The following is a 16,358-nucleotide window of genomic DNA, read 5'->3' as shown; positions in this document are numbered from 1 at the left end:
ACAACAATATATCACCACCTATCATATACTATAAAAACATTTGAACAACAATACAAAATGAACAAAAAAGCATATCATGTGACATGCGTTTTTGAATTTGAGGTATATATGTCCTGTAACAAACAGGTGGATTTCTTTACATGTGTATATAAGTAAAAGTTTCACAAGTGAAATAAATCAACATTGATTTGAAAGAAATGGTTAAACAGCAGGCCCGGTGTTCACAAAGATTTAAGGATCAGGATCAAGATCAGGATCAAATTTAAAAACCCTAATATTCTTCATTGTTTATCCTCATAGATTAAATATCTAATATTAATTTGATAAAACTGGACTTGAAATAGCATGTATATGAAATTTTAGAATAAATTAATTGTTAATTTTGCAAGATATGGGCATTTTACAGTTGATCCAAATATTGATCCTGATCCTAAAATTGATCCTTATTTTGATCCAAATATTTTTGTATTTGTTTTATTATTTGTTGATTTTATCACAAAAAAGTTTGTTTTCTTTGCAAATCAGCATATTTTTACATTTTGAATATTTGCCATTTAATTCTGGCAAAACACAAATAATTTTAGTAACATTAAACAATGAAAATAAAATCAGGATCACTTGATCCTGATCCTGATCTTTTCTTAGTGAACACGGGGCCAGAAGATAATTACACAATTGCATAACTTATTGATATGTTGATTTTCAATAAAATTATAAACTATAAATATGTTTATGTTATATTTGTGTCCCTACTTCTTTTATTATCAATGTATACATTACATACTACCTTATCCATATTTACTAAAAAATGTAAATTATGATAATGTAATGTAGTATATATATGTAGTTATAAGCCAATGTTTTCTTTTGTTATTAGTTTGACTAACTTTTAGTGACCATGGCTACAGAGACCTTGACCTTTGACCTTGAAAAAACATAGTTTCAATCACATAAATTTGCAAGTTATGGAAAAGCTTACCATGTTTTTGGAATTAATTAAAGTTGACACAGAGTGACTGGGTCCAAAAGGCATTAACCACCAACCATCTTATAAGAGCATTTTAAAAAATAATCTATTTCTCCCTGATTGACATTATATCTGAAGATAACAAACCTTGAATGTAGACCTCTAGTTTCTACCACATAGCTATGTCACAAAAAGCGTGACTAAACAACAACAATTAGAAACAGTTCTAGTTCTTTTACAGTTCAATACTGCATCTTTCTTTCTCCGGTACTCGACCCATTTATTTATCTCAGCTTATTCATGAAGAGAAGTCTGATGTAAGCTAGAACCAGGAACCCGACAGACATCACACCCAGAGCCATATAGTTGACCCATAGGTCCCAGTCTGTCTCATACTTGATTCCCTGAGCATCCAAATATTCATTTCCTGTAATGCTAAAATATAGATAAATATCAAGGTAAATAATCACGAATAATTTAAACCAAACTCTACAGGAAAGAAAATGTGGCTTTTCAAGTAAAGAGAATATGAGAACTCACAAAATCAGTAGTTTTTAAGCAACGATTGATGGCATGAGAAAATAAATGATGTCCCTCAATGACAGGTTTTCATACAGTACAAGTCGGTGAAGACCTGAATACAGAGGTGGTCTTGGTGATAAGTTAGACTGTAGTCACAAAAATAATTCTATTTCTAATCTAGCCTCTAATGAATAACTAGAGAAAATATATTTTGGCAGTCAAAAGAAGTACTTTCCAGTATGAAAGTTTAAAACCTAAATCTTATTTGTTTTCTTAAGTGAATTTAATGTATGAATTAAAAAATATAGAAATAATTAACAAGACAAGAGCAGTCCGTAACACAGCATGCTGGACTATTCTCAGTGCTTGACAGTAAGAAAATAGGCATAACTCGGTGAAAAGGTAACTAAGAGTTATGGAATCTGTGCCCAGCATGTAAGATAATCGCAGAAAACAAGTGTGTGAAGTTTCAACCAATTCAGCCAGTAGTTTTGAAGTAAGGCAACTTCCAAAAACCTAACCATAGTGGGATGGCAACACTAATGCTGGGATGAGTACAATAGCTCTCCTATTCTTTGTATAGTGGAGGTAAATATAAATAAATCTTACCAGTTCTCAGTGGCAGTTGAATTAACAAATGTCATATCTTTCAGTTCATTTATACTCAATGCCTAAAAAGAGATAAAGCAATTATTGTACATGAAATATTTGTTTCAAACTGTTAATCCTCCTAGATAGCTATATATATACATGTGGTACATAAGAATATTGAGTCAGTTCACAAGAAAGCTTGCAGCTTATTTGCTCAAGTCCACTTCCACAATAGGGCTCTAACCCGTGATGCCTTGTTCCAGAGGTAAACACCTTTATCAATATACCACTTCTCCCAGTTATATACATACTGTAGATTTATCCAAGAAGAAAGTGTATCTATTATTAAAGCCTTCTGACATTTACGTCGGGGAATTTATTCTTTGGCTCAGTTACCTAGAGCATTGTTACTTTGCTTGTATGCGGGTCACTAGTTCGAATCCTGGCCACAGGGGGATCGTTTCTGATGTATTTGTATCTTTCTGTTATGAACTTAAAATGTTCTAAGACATTAAGGAAGGTTTAATATACACACATATTTTCTACTGAAAAAAAGCCAAAATCACCATTTAACTACTTACAGTTAAGCTGTATCTAAAGATACTGAAGTACTTGAGCCATTCAAGGAAATCAGGAATTGAGTCAAGGTTCACAAGTAACCCACTGAATACCTGAAGAAAGAAAGGAAAATATTAAATACCCTGACTATATTATGATGATATACTATCTGACTCCAATGAGGTAATTATAGATATCTTTCAACAAATGCAGATCATTGAAATAAGACTATCAGTATTTAGATTGTTCTTTTAGCAGATAGCCGTAGCCTAAACAATGCTTTCTATTTTCTGTACTTATTTTTCTGTACCTACAAATAACAATAACTAGTTTTTCAACAAGTAATCACAAACTTCTTAAAGATTAGTTGGATCTATGGAAGACCATTACTGTCATTAGACATATACACTGTAATCTTTAAAACATGATGGCCCTGAAATCGCTCACCTGTATATAGGCCCCCAGGGCGGGGCCAGTATCTCAACGGCTTTTCACAAAACTTGGTAGACATCCATTAGAAGATTTTTTAAGGTTTTACTATATACATACTGGGAAAAACAATGAACCCCACTCCCGGGCGGGGCCAATTTTGACCCCAGGGCTTTTATTTGATCAAACTTGGTAGACACTCACAAGAAGAAATTATATATACATGTATATATTAAAGTTATATACACATATAAGAAAAATCAATGACCCCACTGGGCGGGCCAATTTTGACCCCAGGAACATGTTTCATGAGAACATGTTTCATGCTTAATATCTTAACTCTAGTTCTTTGGGATTTTTAAAAAAAGATTTTTAAAGTTTTTACTATATACATATAAAGAATATATGTGACCTTCCCCCACCACCAGACGGGGCCATTTTTGACCCCAGGGATTTTATTTGAACAAACTTGATAGACACTGACTAGACAATGTCTCATTCCAAATATCTAAGCTCTTGCTCTTTTGGTTTTTTAAAAGAAGATTTTATAAAGTTTTTACTATATACATATAAGGAATATCAATGATCCCCTTAAGTGGGGCCAGTTTTGACCCCAGGGATTTTATTTGAACAAATTTGGTAGACACTGACTACAGGATGATTTATGCCAAATATCTAAGCTCTTGTTCTTTTGATTTTTTAAAAGAAGATTTTTTTCAAGTTTTTACTTTATACATATAAGGAAAATCAATGACCCCCCTGGGCGTGGCCAGTTTTGAAGCCAGGGATTTTATTTTAACAAACTTGGTAGACACTGACTAGATGATGTTTCATGCAAAATATCTAAGCTTGAGTTCTTTTGGTTTTTTAAAAGAAGACTTTGTAAACCAGAGTTCTGCATGGAATTAAATTCTTTGAACAATATTTTTAAAGTTGACCACCAAAGTAACATTCCTGTGAAGATTGGATGAATTTGGCGCACAGTTTATGAGGAGATGTCATTTAAAGTAAAAGTTTACGGGCAGATGTACAGACGCCCACAAAAGCTCACCATGTCACTTTGTCACAAAATTGGCACAGAAAAGCATTTTTTTCCATACCAAAAGATGAAAAAGGTCATAAATGTATAATTTAGCCAATCAAACAGAGCTCTGTTTAAATCTAATTAACCCTGAACCAGCTAAATTTTCTAAATAGACTTGTCCAGCTTCTACTTTTAAATCAGTCCATTATCAAACTTAGGGTATATCAAGATGATAATTGGCCGACAGTAAAAAGCCTGGTCAGACTGTATTACCCACAGGCTGGCCTTCCTCTGTACTGGTGGTAAAAGCTGAACACTTTCTGTTTCAGCCAAAGTATAAGTTTTGATGATTTCTAGGTCAAGTTTGAATATTGGTTGTCTCTGGTCAAAAATTAGGTCACATTGCCCAAATATTGAAAAACCTTTTTAACACACTAGAGGTCAAATTTTTACTCAATTGCCATCAAACTTGGCCAGGATGCTTGTCTAAGACATTGCTTGGATGCGGTTGATCGGTCAGGGGAGTGATCCAGGGCCATCATGGCCTCTTGTTATCTTATACTTTGAGACAAACATTCTGATAAAGTTTGATGATGATCCAATCTCAATGAATGATGATCCAATCATAACTGTGACTGCTAGACTGTTAACAACCCAATTGTTGATGACAAACGACGACGGACATAGCCCCATCACTATACCTCACCTTGACCACAAATACCTCACCTTGACCACTTCGTGGTCAGGTGAGCTAAAAATTAGGTAATAAATTCAACATGACTTACCATCATGACAACATAACACATGGCAATGAGGAGGTTGGCAACAGCAAATATTTTAACACATGCGCTGATACAGAACGATACGGCTGAAGCTGCCAAGGACACTAGGAACAAGCCAAGGAAAAACACCAGAAACTTGTCAAAAGCAGTCAGGAAACCTGAAAATATTGGCAAAAACTATTTTTATAGTATAGAGGTTTAAGTTATTAGTTAAGCTTTATGTCATTGAATGAATCAATAGTATTGTGGTCAACATTTTGGCTACAAATCAATCAGTTGACCTCACTAAACAATATTACCGAAAAGTCTTTCAGGTGAGATTAAAAAACTAAGGCTCTGTGTAACTTGCATGTTAAAGGGACCATTGAGGTATTTCAGGCAAAGTTTTTTCAGTATTGGTGAGGAAACATGAAAGTGAAACCAGTCAAGCTCAATCCCGCTGTCCACTGTCCTGACAATTATTTATGTAAATTGGTCTCCTTAACAACATTATACAGCTTGAAAAGTTCATCAAGCCTCAGAAACAAACATATTTTTTCTCTTATTTTTATTTTAAAAGTAAGAAATAAATATGTTTTATAATGTTTAAGTAATGGTTTAGAAGCATGTTTGATGTTTATCACCTGAAACAACCAGCATTGAACATAAAATGAGCCGCACAGTCTGATCAGGATCCATGCTGTTTGCTTACAGACCCTATAACAAGTAAATAAACTGATAGCGAACAGCATGCATCCTGATCAGACTGCGCGGATAACACACCAAGAGAAATAAATACAAATAAAAGCATTTCTCAGGCTTAATGGGCCTTTAAACTATCAAGTACCAACCTAACATATAGTAGACAACAGCTGAGAAGGCAAGAGTTGGTAGAAATCTCATTGGTATGACATCACACAACACGGTAGATAAAAAATACGCGGAAATCCGGTAAAATCCACTCACATTTTCATGCCTACAAGTAAGAAACATTTTCAATGAGCTAATCAAAATTTTTATATATAGTAAATTCAGAAAAAGGGTTTTTATAGGAATAATATCACTTCTATAGACAAGTGTAAAATGTCAAGAATACTGACATAGTTGCATAAATCGTGTTTCATCAAATACCAAACTAAACTTACAAAAAACATTATTAAAGATTACAAAAATAACTATTGTATACTTCATGTAAAGTAACTAAAGTTGGAGTGCTTAAGTGACAGAAACTCATTGGTGGTAATGTTGGTAGTTTACCCTCCAGATTATGGCAGCAAGCCAATTTGAAAATACCACAGCACAGTTCTGCTGCGGCAATGTTCCTGGGCATGCTGTCAAGAAGTTTACCAGTAATGGTTGCCTTCACCTTCGCAAGGCATTGATAAGCTATGAACATGGCAAAGTAGAGGTACAGTGTGACTAACCATATAGAAAGGCTTTCAAACAAAAGTGACCTGCACTGTACCTGGGTTGCCTAATTCATAGTCAATTGCTCTACATACTTAGATAAATGGACAGTTACAGTAAATGGGTAAATAATGAAAATGCAGCAAATTTCATTATTGAATAAAAATAAACCTGGACACTTGAAACAATTAGAAAATAAATATTGCCAACACATTGTGTTTTTGCCATCAAAGGACAAATTTATAATATTCTACATATTAACCAAAGAGATAGTGAAATAGTTACTCACAAAAAGATTGCTCGGTTTTTGATGAAAAGTTCCACAGCAGACAGATTTCCAAAAACCATGTTCATAATGATGAAAAAGAAGGCACCAGTTCTGAAAATGTAAATTAAAACATGCATTAAATGACTTGATAGAATATGCATTGCTAGGTCTTAATCCAACAGTCCAAATTATATGGACTTATCTAGATTTTAATAGTAGTTTAAGACCTTAATTTAAATCTGCAGACTCTGGTAAAAGATTATTTTTTTGTTTTACGGTACACCAACACAGTTTAGGTAATATGGCGATCATTTTGGCAAACCTCGGGTGTAACAAGCTTAAAGCAACACCAGGGGTCAAAACCACCTCACCTGCAGGAGCTAAGAGATGCACAGAATCCAGTTATTCGCAACCATTTAGTTGCCTCTTACGATCACCCAGGGTTAAACGTGACTGCAACCCTGATGCCTCAATTTATAAAGGAAACCCCTCAGTCACAAAGGGGCACAAAATGATTTAAATTCGGTACAACTTTATGATTAGTTTATAAAACAAAGCACTTGGTACAGCCCTTAAGATTACAGAATAAATTCTTGCCATCAGGTAAATAATTATGGTAACTATTTTCATTTGTATGATATGTTTTATGCACAAATAAAGCTATTTCAGACATCTACCCAAGTGAACACTACTAATTTCATTTTCTTCTTACCATATTAAAAGGGCACAAAGGCACAAACCTGTTTTGTAGTCCAGATTTACACGAGTCATCAATCTGCCAATAGATGGCGCCAACTACCACAGCAAATATCACCATAGTTAACACCTAAAAATAAGTCAAATAAACAGTCAATCATATTTGGTATTTTCACTGTCACAAGATATTTCTATCCAAATGCAAACAGTATAACAAGCTATGAAATAAGTAATTTTTTGGAAATTTGAAGTTAGAAATGTATCAATTTCTAAATTATTAAATTCTTTGTTAAAATTTTATCATTTAAATAATTTAACTTTGTACATACCTGTAATACTGATACTGCTGGATTTCTGATCAAGTTTCGTAAAGTTCTTTGACTGCAGTACAAGAACTGAAACCATGACAAAATTACAACTACAATTTATGATAAACATTGCATATCAGTACATAAGTCACTCTACCATTAAAGCAATTTAACTAGATGTTGTATTCCCTACATTTGGAACATTTACTATTTCACTATATACAGAAAAATACCACAAGCATTTGTTGTCAGACAACCTTACATAGCAATTATTTGTTGTCAGAAACATCATGTTGTCAGACAACCTCACATAGAATCCTTTGTTGTCAGACAACTTCACATAGCATGTATTTGTTGTCAGACAACTTCACATAGCATGTATTTGTTGTCAGACAACTTCACATAGCATGTATTTAAGTCAGACAACCACATATAGCATGTATTTGTTGTCAGACAACCACATATAGCATGTATTTGAGCCGTGTCATGACAAAACCAACATAATGGGTTTGAGACCAGCATGGATCCAGACAAGCCTGCCCATCCGTGCAGTCTGATCATGATCCATGCTGTTCGCTTACAGACCCTATAACAAGTAGAGAAACTGATAACGAACAGCATGGATCCTGATCAGACTGCGCGGAAGCGCAGGCTGGTCTGGATCCATGCTGGTCGCAAACCCATTATGTTGGTTTTGTCGTGACACGGCTCATTTGTTGTCAGACAACCTCATATAGCATGTATATTTTGTCAGACAACCTCATATAGCATGTATTTGTTGTCAGACCACCTCATTTAGCATGTATTTGTTTTCAGACAACCTTATATAGCAATCCTTTGTTATATCATGTATTTGTTGTCAGACAACCTCATATAGCATGTATTTGTTGTCAGACAACCTCATATAGCATGTATTTGTTGTCAGACAACCTCATATAGCATGTATTTGTTGTCAGACAACCTCATTTAGCATGTATTTGTTTGTCAGACAACCTCATATAGCATGTATTTATTGTCAGACAACCTCATTTAGCATGCATTTGTTGTCAGACAACCTCATATAGCATGTATTTGTTGTCAGACAAACTCATATAGCATTATTTGCTGTCAGACAACCTCATATAGCATGTATTTGTTGTCAGACAACCTCAAATAGCATGCATTTGTTGTCAGACAAACTCATATAGCATGTATTTTGTTGTCAGACAACCTCATATAGCATGCATTTGTTGTCAGACAAACTCATATAGCATGTATATTGTTGTCAGACAACCTCATATAGCATGTTTTTATTGTCAGACAACCTCATTTAGCATGCATTTGTTGTCAGACAACCTCATATAGCATGTATTTGTTGTCAGACAAACTCATATAGCATTATTTGCTGTCAGACAACCTCCTATAGCATGTATTTATTGTCAGACAACCTCATTTAGCATGTATTTATTGTCAGAAAACCTCATTTAGCATGTATTTATTGTCAGAAAACCTCATATAGCAATCCTTTGTTATAGCATGTATTTGTTGTCAGACAACCTCATATAGCATGTATTTGATATCAGATGGTCTTGTATAATATAATTAAATAAATTGTTAAAAAAAAGCATTTTATATCAAATGATCACGTGTAAGTTGCTTTACAAGTATTTACTACATACCCGTGCCACTATTGCGACTCTGTAAAAATGGTATGGCAAAGCCATGAATATGTTTTGATGTGACGTCACTTGCATTATACATGTACAAGAATAGCATAAAAGTCAGAGGCTTGCATTTTATAATTTTGTTTAACATTTAATTGAACCTACACTTATTCAATTAAAACAATTTGTTGTTGGATGGTCTCCCTATAATTGTTAATCAACATAATCATTGGTCTTTAAGGGCAGAAATACAGTGGTTTTTAATGACAGGCTTTAAAACAAAATTACTACCTATGTTACTATATATAGTAACAAAATCTGGAGTATTTCAATGCCATCATGACAGGATCTAGGTCATTATGCCATTATTTTTCCATAATAAGTGAGTAAATGAGCCACATGCAAAATGACATCATCAACTCTCAGTGACTTCAAAGATGGCTGCTGTTGTTGTAGTCACTGGAAAATGGTCATGATCAAAGTATCATTGTCACAGTATCACTTGTAGTAAACTTATACCTGTGTGAGACCATTTGTTGCATACTGAATTGGTGGTAGTCTTTCTAAAGCATCTCTGTTTTTTCTAGACTGATGCTCCTGCAGTATGGGTGATAAATCACTGGTCAATCTGCAAAAAAAATTTACAAACAAAATGATCAGATTCAGCAGTGCATATATCATTTATTTTTTCGACAAAATAATCTGTCAAATTTTTAAGCACTTAAGACTGGCTAAATTGTATGTTAATTTTCAAAAAGCACAGCATTAGTCTGCCTGTTCTATTCAGCCCTCTGGCTTGAAGCTGTCTTCTTGATCAAAACCAGCACATGCAAGTAAACTAGTACATTAAGAGAAAAGAAAACATGCATTACAGAATAAAATCAAGTGAGCAGGCACTATCGTTGCACATTTTAAAATATGCGCGACTCGCCACCCCATGTTAAAATAGCTTCCTGCACTGACTGCCCTGCTAGTTTCATTATCAGAATATAACTGTAAAATAACATCCCAAAAGTATGTGGATAGCATGACAAAATTTTTTTTTTGAATGAAAATAAAATAATGAAATGCAGAATCATTAAATAAGCATACATTTTTATGCAAGGAAAGCACTAAAGCACTTTCTTGTGCATTAACATCTGCACAAGCACAGGGAAGCTTTAAAGCCCTAGCCCCCACTGTAAGCCTTTATTATTGGCTACTTAATTGTGTATTTTGACCTTGACATCAGATTAATAGTTAATATCTCATAAAGGTGTAATTGCACTGCCAGAAGATTTCCTCTAGGTAAAATATATTTAGAAAATCTTATCAAAGTTATTTTTGATGCATCATCTTTTTACTAAATAACTGGAATTGATTAAACAAGGCAGAATAGGTAAAAAAAATTCTGTATATACATACTTTCGCTTCCACTGTGAATTTTGATAAGCAGACACTAGCTTCTCATGGACTGCTAAACCTTCTGAAAACAGAAAATGGAGAGCTAAATGAATAACACTAGTAATTTCAATAAAGTAAATTCTAACATTGAATCAATGTTCAAGTGATTTCAACCTCAAATTACAAAATTTGAGCTACCAACATTATAGAGCCTGGTCAGACTCACCGTACAGGTGTACAGGCTGGCCTGGCTCTATATTGGTGGCAAATGTTACTCACTTTTGACTCAAGCATGATAAGATAAGTCATTTTTTTATACTTATTTATAATTAATATAGTTTCACACATGAAAATTCAACATAGGTTGACAAATCTGCATGTTCAATAAATATGGGCGAATTCAAAATACATTGTTTTATTTTCCAAACAGGAATAGCAATATAAATCTGTACAATAAAAAATTCAGAAGTTTGTTTATAGCATCACCATAGACTAGCATACACTATTTTTGCATTAAAATGGTATAAAGCTATATGTGTACATACAGAGGATATTAAATGTGTGTTAGTTCAATTCTGAATTATTATTCATTCAACAAGTTCAGTAAATTTAGTAATGAACCTACATAAATATAATTTATTCTTTTTATTGCATACCCAAAATATAGACTGTTAAAAAAGTGAAAAAGAATCATTTTTCACTGACATGCTATAGTATAATGCTAACATTTAGTGCATCTTTACACATTATTTGTATCAGGCAAATGACATCACCTCAAAATGTATGCACAGCCGTGCAATATCATATTTACGAAGTCACAAAAGCGGCATGGGCATGTGATAAAATGAAATATTTTTATTAAATTTATTAACGGTAAAATTACTGTCGTTTCCATACTCATATGGTTGATTATCTGAACAGTTCTCCCAGTAAATGTCTAACAATTGAATCTTGAAAATAAACAGAATAAAATGTTCCAGAACAATATATGGAATACTATTTTAATTAGAGTTTTAACTTCCAACCAAGGATTTCATGCATGGTCATTTGATCTTATGAAAATGTTCAAAATATTTCTTTCATATACATGTAGATGGAATTAATCTTTTTCAAAATACATGTAACAAACAGTGACTTAGAAAACTACCGGCAACAGATATATAGCTTTACAGTATAATATACATGTACTGCCAAAGTACTAAATCTAAATCATTATTTCTTTTCTTGGTAAACTATGCAAGTCCAGATACATTATGGAAACAGCATTAATCAAACTTACATAACAGAGATAAAAACATAGGGGAAAAAAGCTACCAATGTGCATTTGATTATGGGTGCATTTACGTAAAGTTTAAAACAAAAAATACTTTTATATAACACATAAATTATATCTTTTTTATCAATGACGTTACAACAAAATGTTGACATGTCCTACTTTATCTAGTACATGATACAAGCATTTTTTTACCAAGCCTTCAATATTTCAGGACATTTATTCGTTTGTTTGTTTGTTTGTGTCATTTTACGCCTTTTTCCAACAGTATTTCAGTCATATAGGCGGGTAGTTTCCTAAACATTTATTCAATTTCTCATTATCCAACTTACATAACATAGCCTTACACAAGGTCATTGACACAATCATTTATATAACAAACAAAACACGTGTTACTTAAAGATAAATACATGCAGTCTCAATATTCAGAAATATATCTTCAAATTTCAATAGAGAGTAGAGTTTCATTGCACTAAAAGGTATGTTTATGGAAAATTGTCTTTGTCAATTTGACATTTTTTTCTCAAATTTTCATAGATGCATGGTTTGATGTATAGCTTATACTTTACCATGGAGGCTCATGCCTTTAACTTACATTCTACCATTGAGGCCCATGTCTTTAGCTTACGCTCTACAATCAACGCCCAAGCTTTCAGCTTACATTTTATAAGGGAGGTCATTGCCTTTAACTTACCTTTACATTTTTCCATGCAAGCCCATGCCTTTAGCTTACATATAACAATGGAGGCCAAAGCCTATAGCTAACATTTTATTGGGGAGGCAAATGTCTTTAGCTTACTGGTACATTTTTTTCATGGAGGCCCATGACTTTAGCTAACACATTACAATGGAGGCCCATGCCTTAAGCTTACATTTTTTCCATGGAATCAGGAGACTCTGGCTTGTGTTTGATATGCTAATATTTTCCTCAAATCTAAGATTTGTTACTATTGCATCAGCGTCTCTATTACGTTGTTACAAAAAAAGACCTTAAGTATTTCTGTGCTTATGATTACAAGGCAGTCTGAAGCACAGCTAAATCTTCTTTTGCAGTGAACATGAATGTGTACTTCTTGACATTTTACCAACCAAGACCTTGATGGTTATTGTGCAAAGTTATTTAAAATCTTCCATAAAGTCAAAAAGTTATGGAGAACATATTAACCTTGACCTTGGGTGTAGCAAACTGGATGTTGAGCTCTGCACCCTGACCTTGACCTTGGGTGTAGCAAACTGGATGTTGAGCTCTGCACCCTGACCTTCAGGGTTGTGACTTGATTATTGTGCTCTGTCAATGGTGTCATAATGGTGATCATTTCAAAGTTATCATAAAAATATTCCAGCGTTTTAAATGTTATGGACAGACACGAAACGTAGACTTTCTAACATTTGACCTTTAAGTGTGACCTTGACCTTGCGGGTAGCAACCCAATTATTGCGCTCTGCACATCGTCTCATTATGGTGATCACTTGTGCCAAGTTATTTCAAAACATATTCAGTGGTTTAAAAGTTATGGAGCAGACACAAAATGTAGACTTATTATTATGAAATGAAGACTTTTGAACATTTGACCTCTAAGTGTGACCTTGATCTTGGGGGAGCAACCCAGTTATTGCTCTCTGCATATTGTCTTATTATGGTGATCACTTGTGCCACGTTATTTAACAAAAATTCCAGCGGTTTAAAGGTTATTAGCAGACACAAAAGTGTTACGGACGGATTGGTCTGACAGACAGAGGCCATTCTTATAATCCCCTTTCCGCTATGCGAAAGGGGATTAAAAACCAAACACAGTATAAGAAGTCATTCAAGTACTGTTTGTTTATCTGTTTTTTATTCAGATTCTGACACATTTTTTTTGTCATGTCTCCATGGTAAGTCTCAGTTCACCTAACCAGTTTGCCTTGATAACTAACCAGTAAATATACCAAATTCTCCTCTAGTGACACGACTACTAGTCCCACATTATGATTAGTTCTGAGTCAGTGGTGAGAGAATCAGTTGTGGGAGACAAATGAGCCACGTCACGACAAAACCAATATAATGGGTTTTTGACCAGCTTGGATCCAGACAGCCTGCCCATCCGCGCAGTCTGATCAGGATCCATGCTGTTCGCTATCAGTTTCTTTACTTGTTATAGGGTCTGTAAGCGAACAGCATGGATCCTGATCAGACTGCGCAAATGCGCAGGCTGGTCTGGATCCATGCTGGTCGCAAACACATTATGTTGGTTTTGTCGTGACGCGGCTCAAATGGCCATTAGATTAATCTGTCACCAAGAAATTTTGTCTCGGCAGAGGATCGAACAAGTAACCCCATGATTACAAACCCGATGCTCTACCTATTGAGCTAAAGATGTGAACTATACATTCAATCAGAGACAACAGGACATGCACTTCTAAGCAATCCATCAAATGTAAATGTATTAAATAAACTAAGATATTTATACTTAATACACTGATCAGAGATTTGAAAAACTAGAATTTAATTTTATATACCCCTAAAGAATCCTACTTAATTTATCAAGATATATACCCAAGTCAAACAACTTTATCATCATTGTAACATAAAGATATTGTGAGTGGTAGAAACTTGTGATTTGATTAAAAGTGCATTCAGTACATTCACATATGCTCGACATTCTTAAAATGTTTTTTAATCATTGTAATTGATATTGTAAAATGATATATTCTAAAATGATATCCCTACTCTTTATGATTATCTACTTTTTTTTTTTTTTCATTTTTCATTTATTTATTTATCCTTTGTGGGGGGGGTATCCTTTTTTTCTTTTTTTTTTTTTTTTTTTTTTTTTGGGGGGGGGGGGGGTATCCTTTCTTTTGGGGGGGAGGGGGTGTGTGCTTGGATTTCACTTTGGACCAACACAGTAGAGGTTATATGGCAACTTTCCAACTTTTATTGTTGGAGGAAGACCTCAGGTGCTTCTACAAATGTATGTGCATTATTTCAGGCACAGATGGTGTCTTAGTAGAACCACTGACATTCTGTAAGCCAGCTGGATAGCTTTCTCACAGGAAAGACCCCAAAGTCACTGGCAAAGGTTCAAAAAGCATTGTCCTCCTATCACCTGAAAGTAACAGATAATTGCATTGGTGAGGGAGGAAGAGTGGAGGAGAAACTCTACAATTACCCAAATATTTCTTGTAAGGAAGGTTCATTTACCAAATGAGGTATAATATTTTGATTGCCTGGAAGGAGGGAAATGTTTAATAATTAAATTTAATGTTACCTACCCTCAACATAATCATGTCTGATCACTAAAAAACCAGGATTTATGATTAGATAGAAGACAATAAGTTTTACATGATCTAAGTTAGGAAATGGTTAAAATATAGACTACCATCAATTTTAGCAACCCTGCATAATTTCACATGGGAAAATATGCTATCTGATGAATATCACTCCTACACTAGCAGCTATGCTTTAAGGATCTGACTGTCACCAATAAGAGGTCACCTTCTTGTGACCTTTCAATCAGTCAGTATGAAATGTAAGAAGATCTAGGCTACATTTCATAGAAAGTCGTAAGTGTATCCAAGTCCTTACCCTTACAACAAACAATAGGACTAACTTAAGACCGTTTCAATAAATATTTTCATCTTAAGTAAAAGTTTTAGACTTAAGACTTACAAATTCAATATCATGCCCTTTAATCGGCAATGTGTAAATGTATATGTGTAAAAACTGAAGTCATAATTTAGGAGGACATTTTCTTTGAAACAAAAATTGTCTCAGTTTTGCTCTTAAGACATATTTTAGACCTAAGACTTTCCATGAAACGCAAACCTGAAATTAAATCCTGAGCTTTAGTCAGAGTGGCGTCAGAGTGGCAAAATCTGCCTCTTACATACACTTTCTGTACATACTAAACTAGAATCTGGCCAAAAACATACATGCTGAATATAAATCTTTATATAGGCAGTAATAAACAAGTATGATTTTTTTAAATTCACAGTTATTGTATAAATAGTGTACTTTATAAAACTTATGTCATTCAAATCAGAAGAATCAAATGTTTGATGTGTTGCAAATTTAATAAAGAAATTTCTTTTTGATGACTAATAATAGTATTGAGTGAAAGTCTAAGTCTTTAAATTAAACATGAATTCTGGTTACTTTCATCTCAGTCCTCCCTTAATTTTTGATATATCATAAAACATTAACTTTAAAAACATTATTAAACTGCAATCCCCTTCACATATGTTTAAACATTAATGATACAAGTTTAAAAGTACACTAGTAAAACTAGTAATGATGTTAAAGAGGCATGCCTGGAGGAAAAGTTGGAACATTTTATTTTCCTACCTAGCACCATATTAAACAAGCAACCCTAGCTGGGACAGGTGGAACTCAATGCACAACTTCCATGCATCATGTCTGGCTTAAGCAAGAACCAGCGACATTCCATTAGCAAATATAGTTCTCAGCAAGCACCACTGACATTCCACAATCACGTAGTATGAAGAAGAACCAGACATTCCATTAGCAAACCATGTAGTCTGAGGA

General features: G+C 34.0%; 1 protein-coding gene across 4 annotated transcripts in view; it reads right to left on the bottom strand.

Annotated features, from left to right (window-relative positions):
- Positions 1 to 690: 690 nt before the first annotated feature.
- LOC132744729 (broad substrate specificity ATP-binding cassette transporter ABCG2-like) overlaps positions 691 to 16,358 on the bottom strand; it is a 29,146-nt gene continuing 13,478 nt past the window's right edge. For 2 of the 4 annotated variants that reach the window (XM_060733518.1, XM_060733525.1), the window contains 10 exons: positions 10,579 to 10,639; positions 9,694 to 9,802; positions 7,553 to 7,618; positions 7,268 to 7,353; positions 6,549 to 6,638; positions 5,704 to 5,828; positions 4,877 to 5,031; positions 2,662 to 2,751; positions 2,099 to 2,160; positions 692 to 1,402 (listed from right to left, as the gene is read on the bottom strand). In XM_060733518.1, coding sequence (XP_060589501.1) covers positions 1,252 to 1,402; positions 2,099 to 2,160; positions 2,662 to 2,751; positions 4,877 to 5,031; positions 5,704 to 5,828; positions 6,549 to 6,638; positions 7,268 to 7,353; positions 7,553 to 7,618; positions 9,694 to 9,802; positions 10,579 to 10,639 — 995 coding nt within the window. In that variant the 3' untranslated portion in view covers positions 692 to 1,251. Of the gene's footprint in view, positions 1,403 to 2,098; positions 2,161 to 2,661; positions 2,752 to 4,876; positions 5,032 to 5,703; positions 5,829 to 6,548; positions 6,639 to 7,267; positions 7,354 to 7,552; positions 7,619 to 9,693; positions 9,803 to 10,578; positions 10,640 to 15,085; positions 15,110 to 16,358 lie in introns of all 4 variants that reach the window. The other 2 variants (XM_060733534.1, XM_060733511.1) reach the window with 2 other exon arrangements.

The sequence above is a fragment of the Ruditapes philippinarum genome, unplaced genomic scaffold (genome assembly GCF_026571515.1).
Source record: "Ruditapes philippinarum isolate M1 unplaced genomic scaffold, ASM2657151v2 ctg3007_1_1_1_1, whole genome shotgun sequence".
Classification (NCBI taxonomy): domain Eukaryota; kingdom Metazoa; phylum Mollusca; class Bivalvia; order Venerida; family Veneridae; genus Ruditapes; species Ruditapes philippinarum.
The sequence above is the reverse complement of the archived record's forward strand: the minus strand, read 5'-3'. Positions and strand labels throughout refer to the sequence as shown.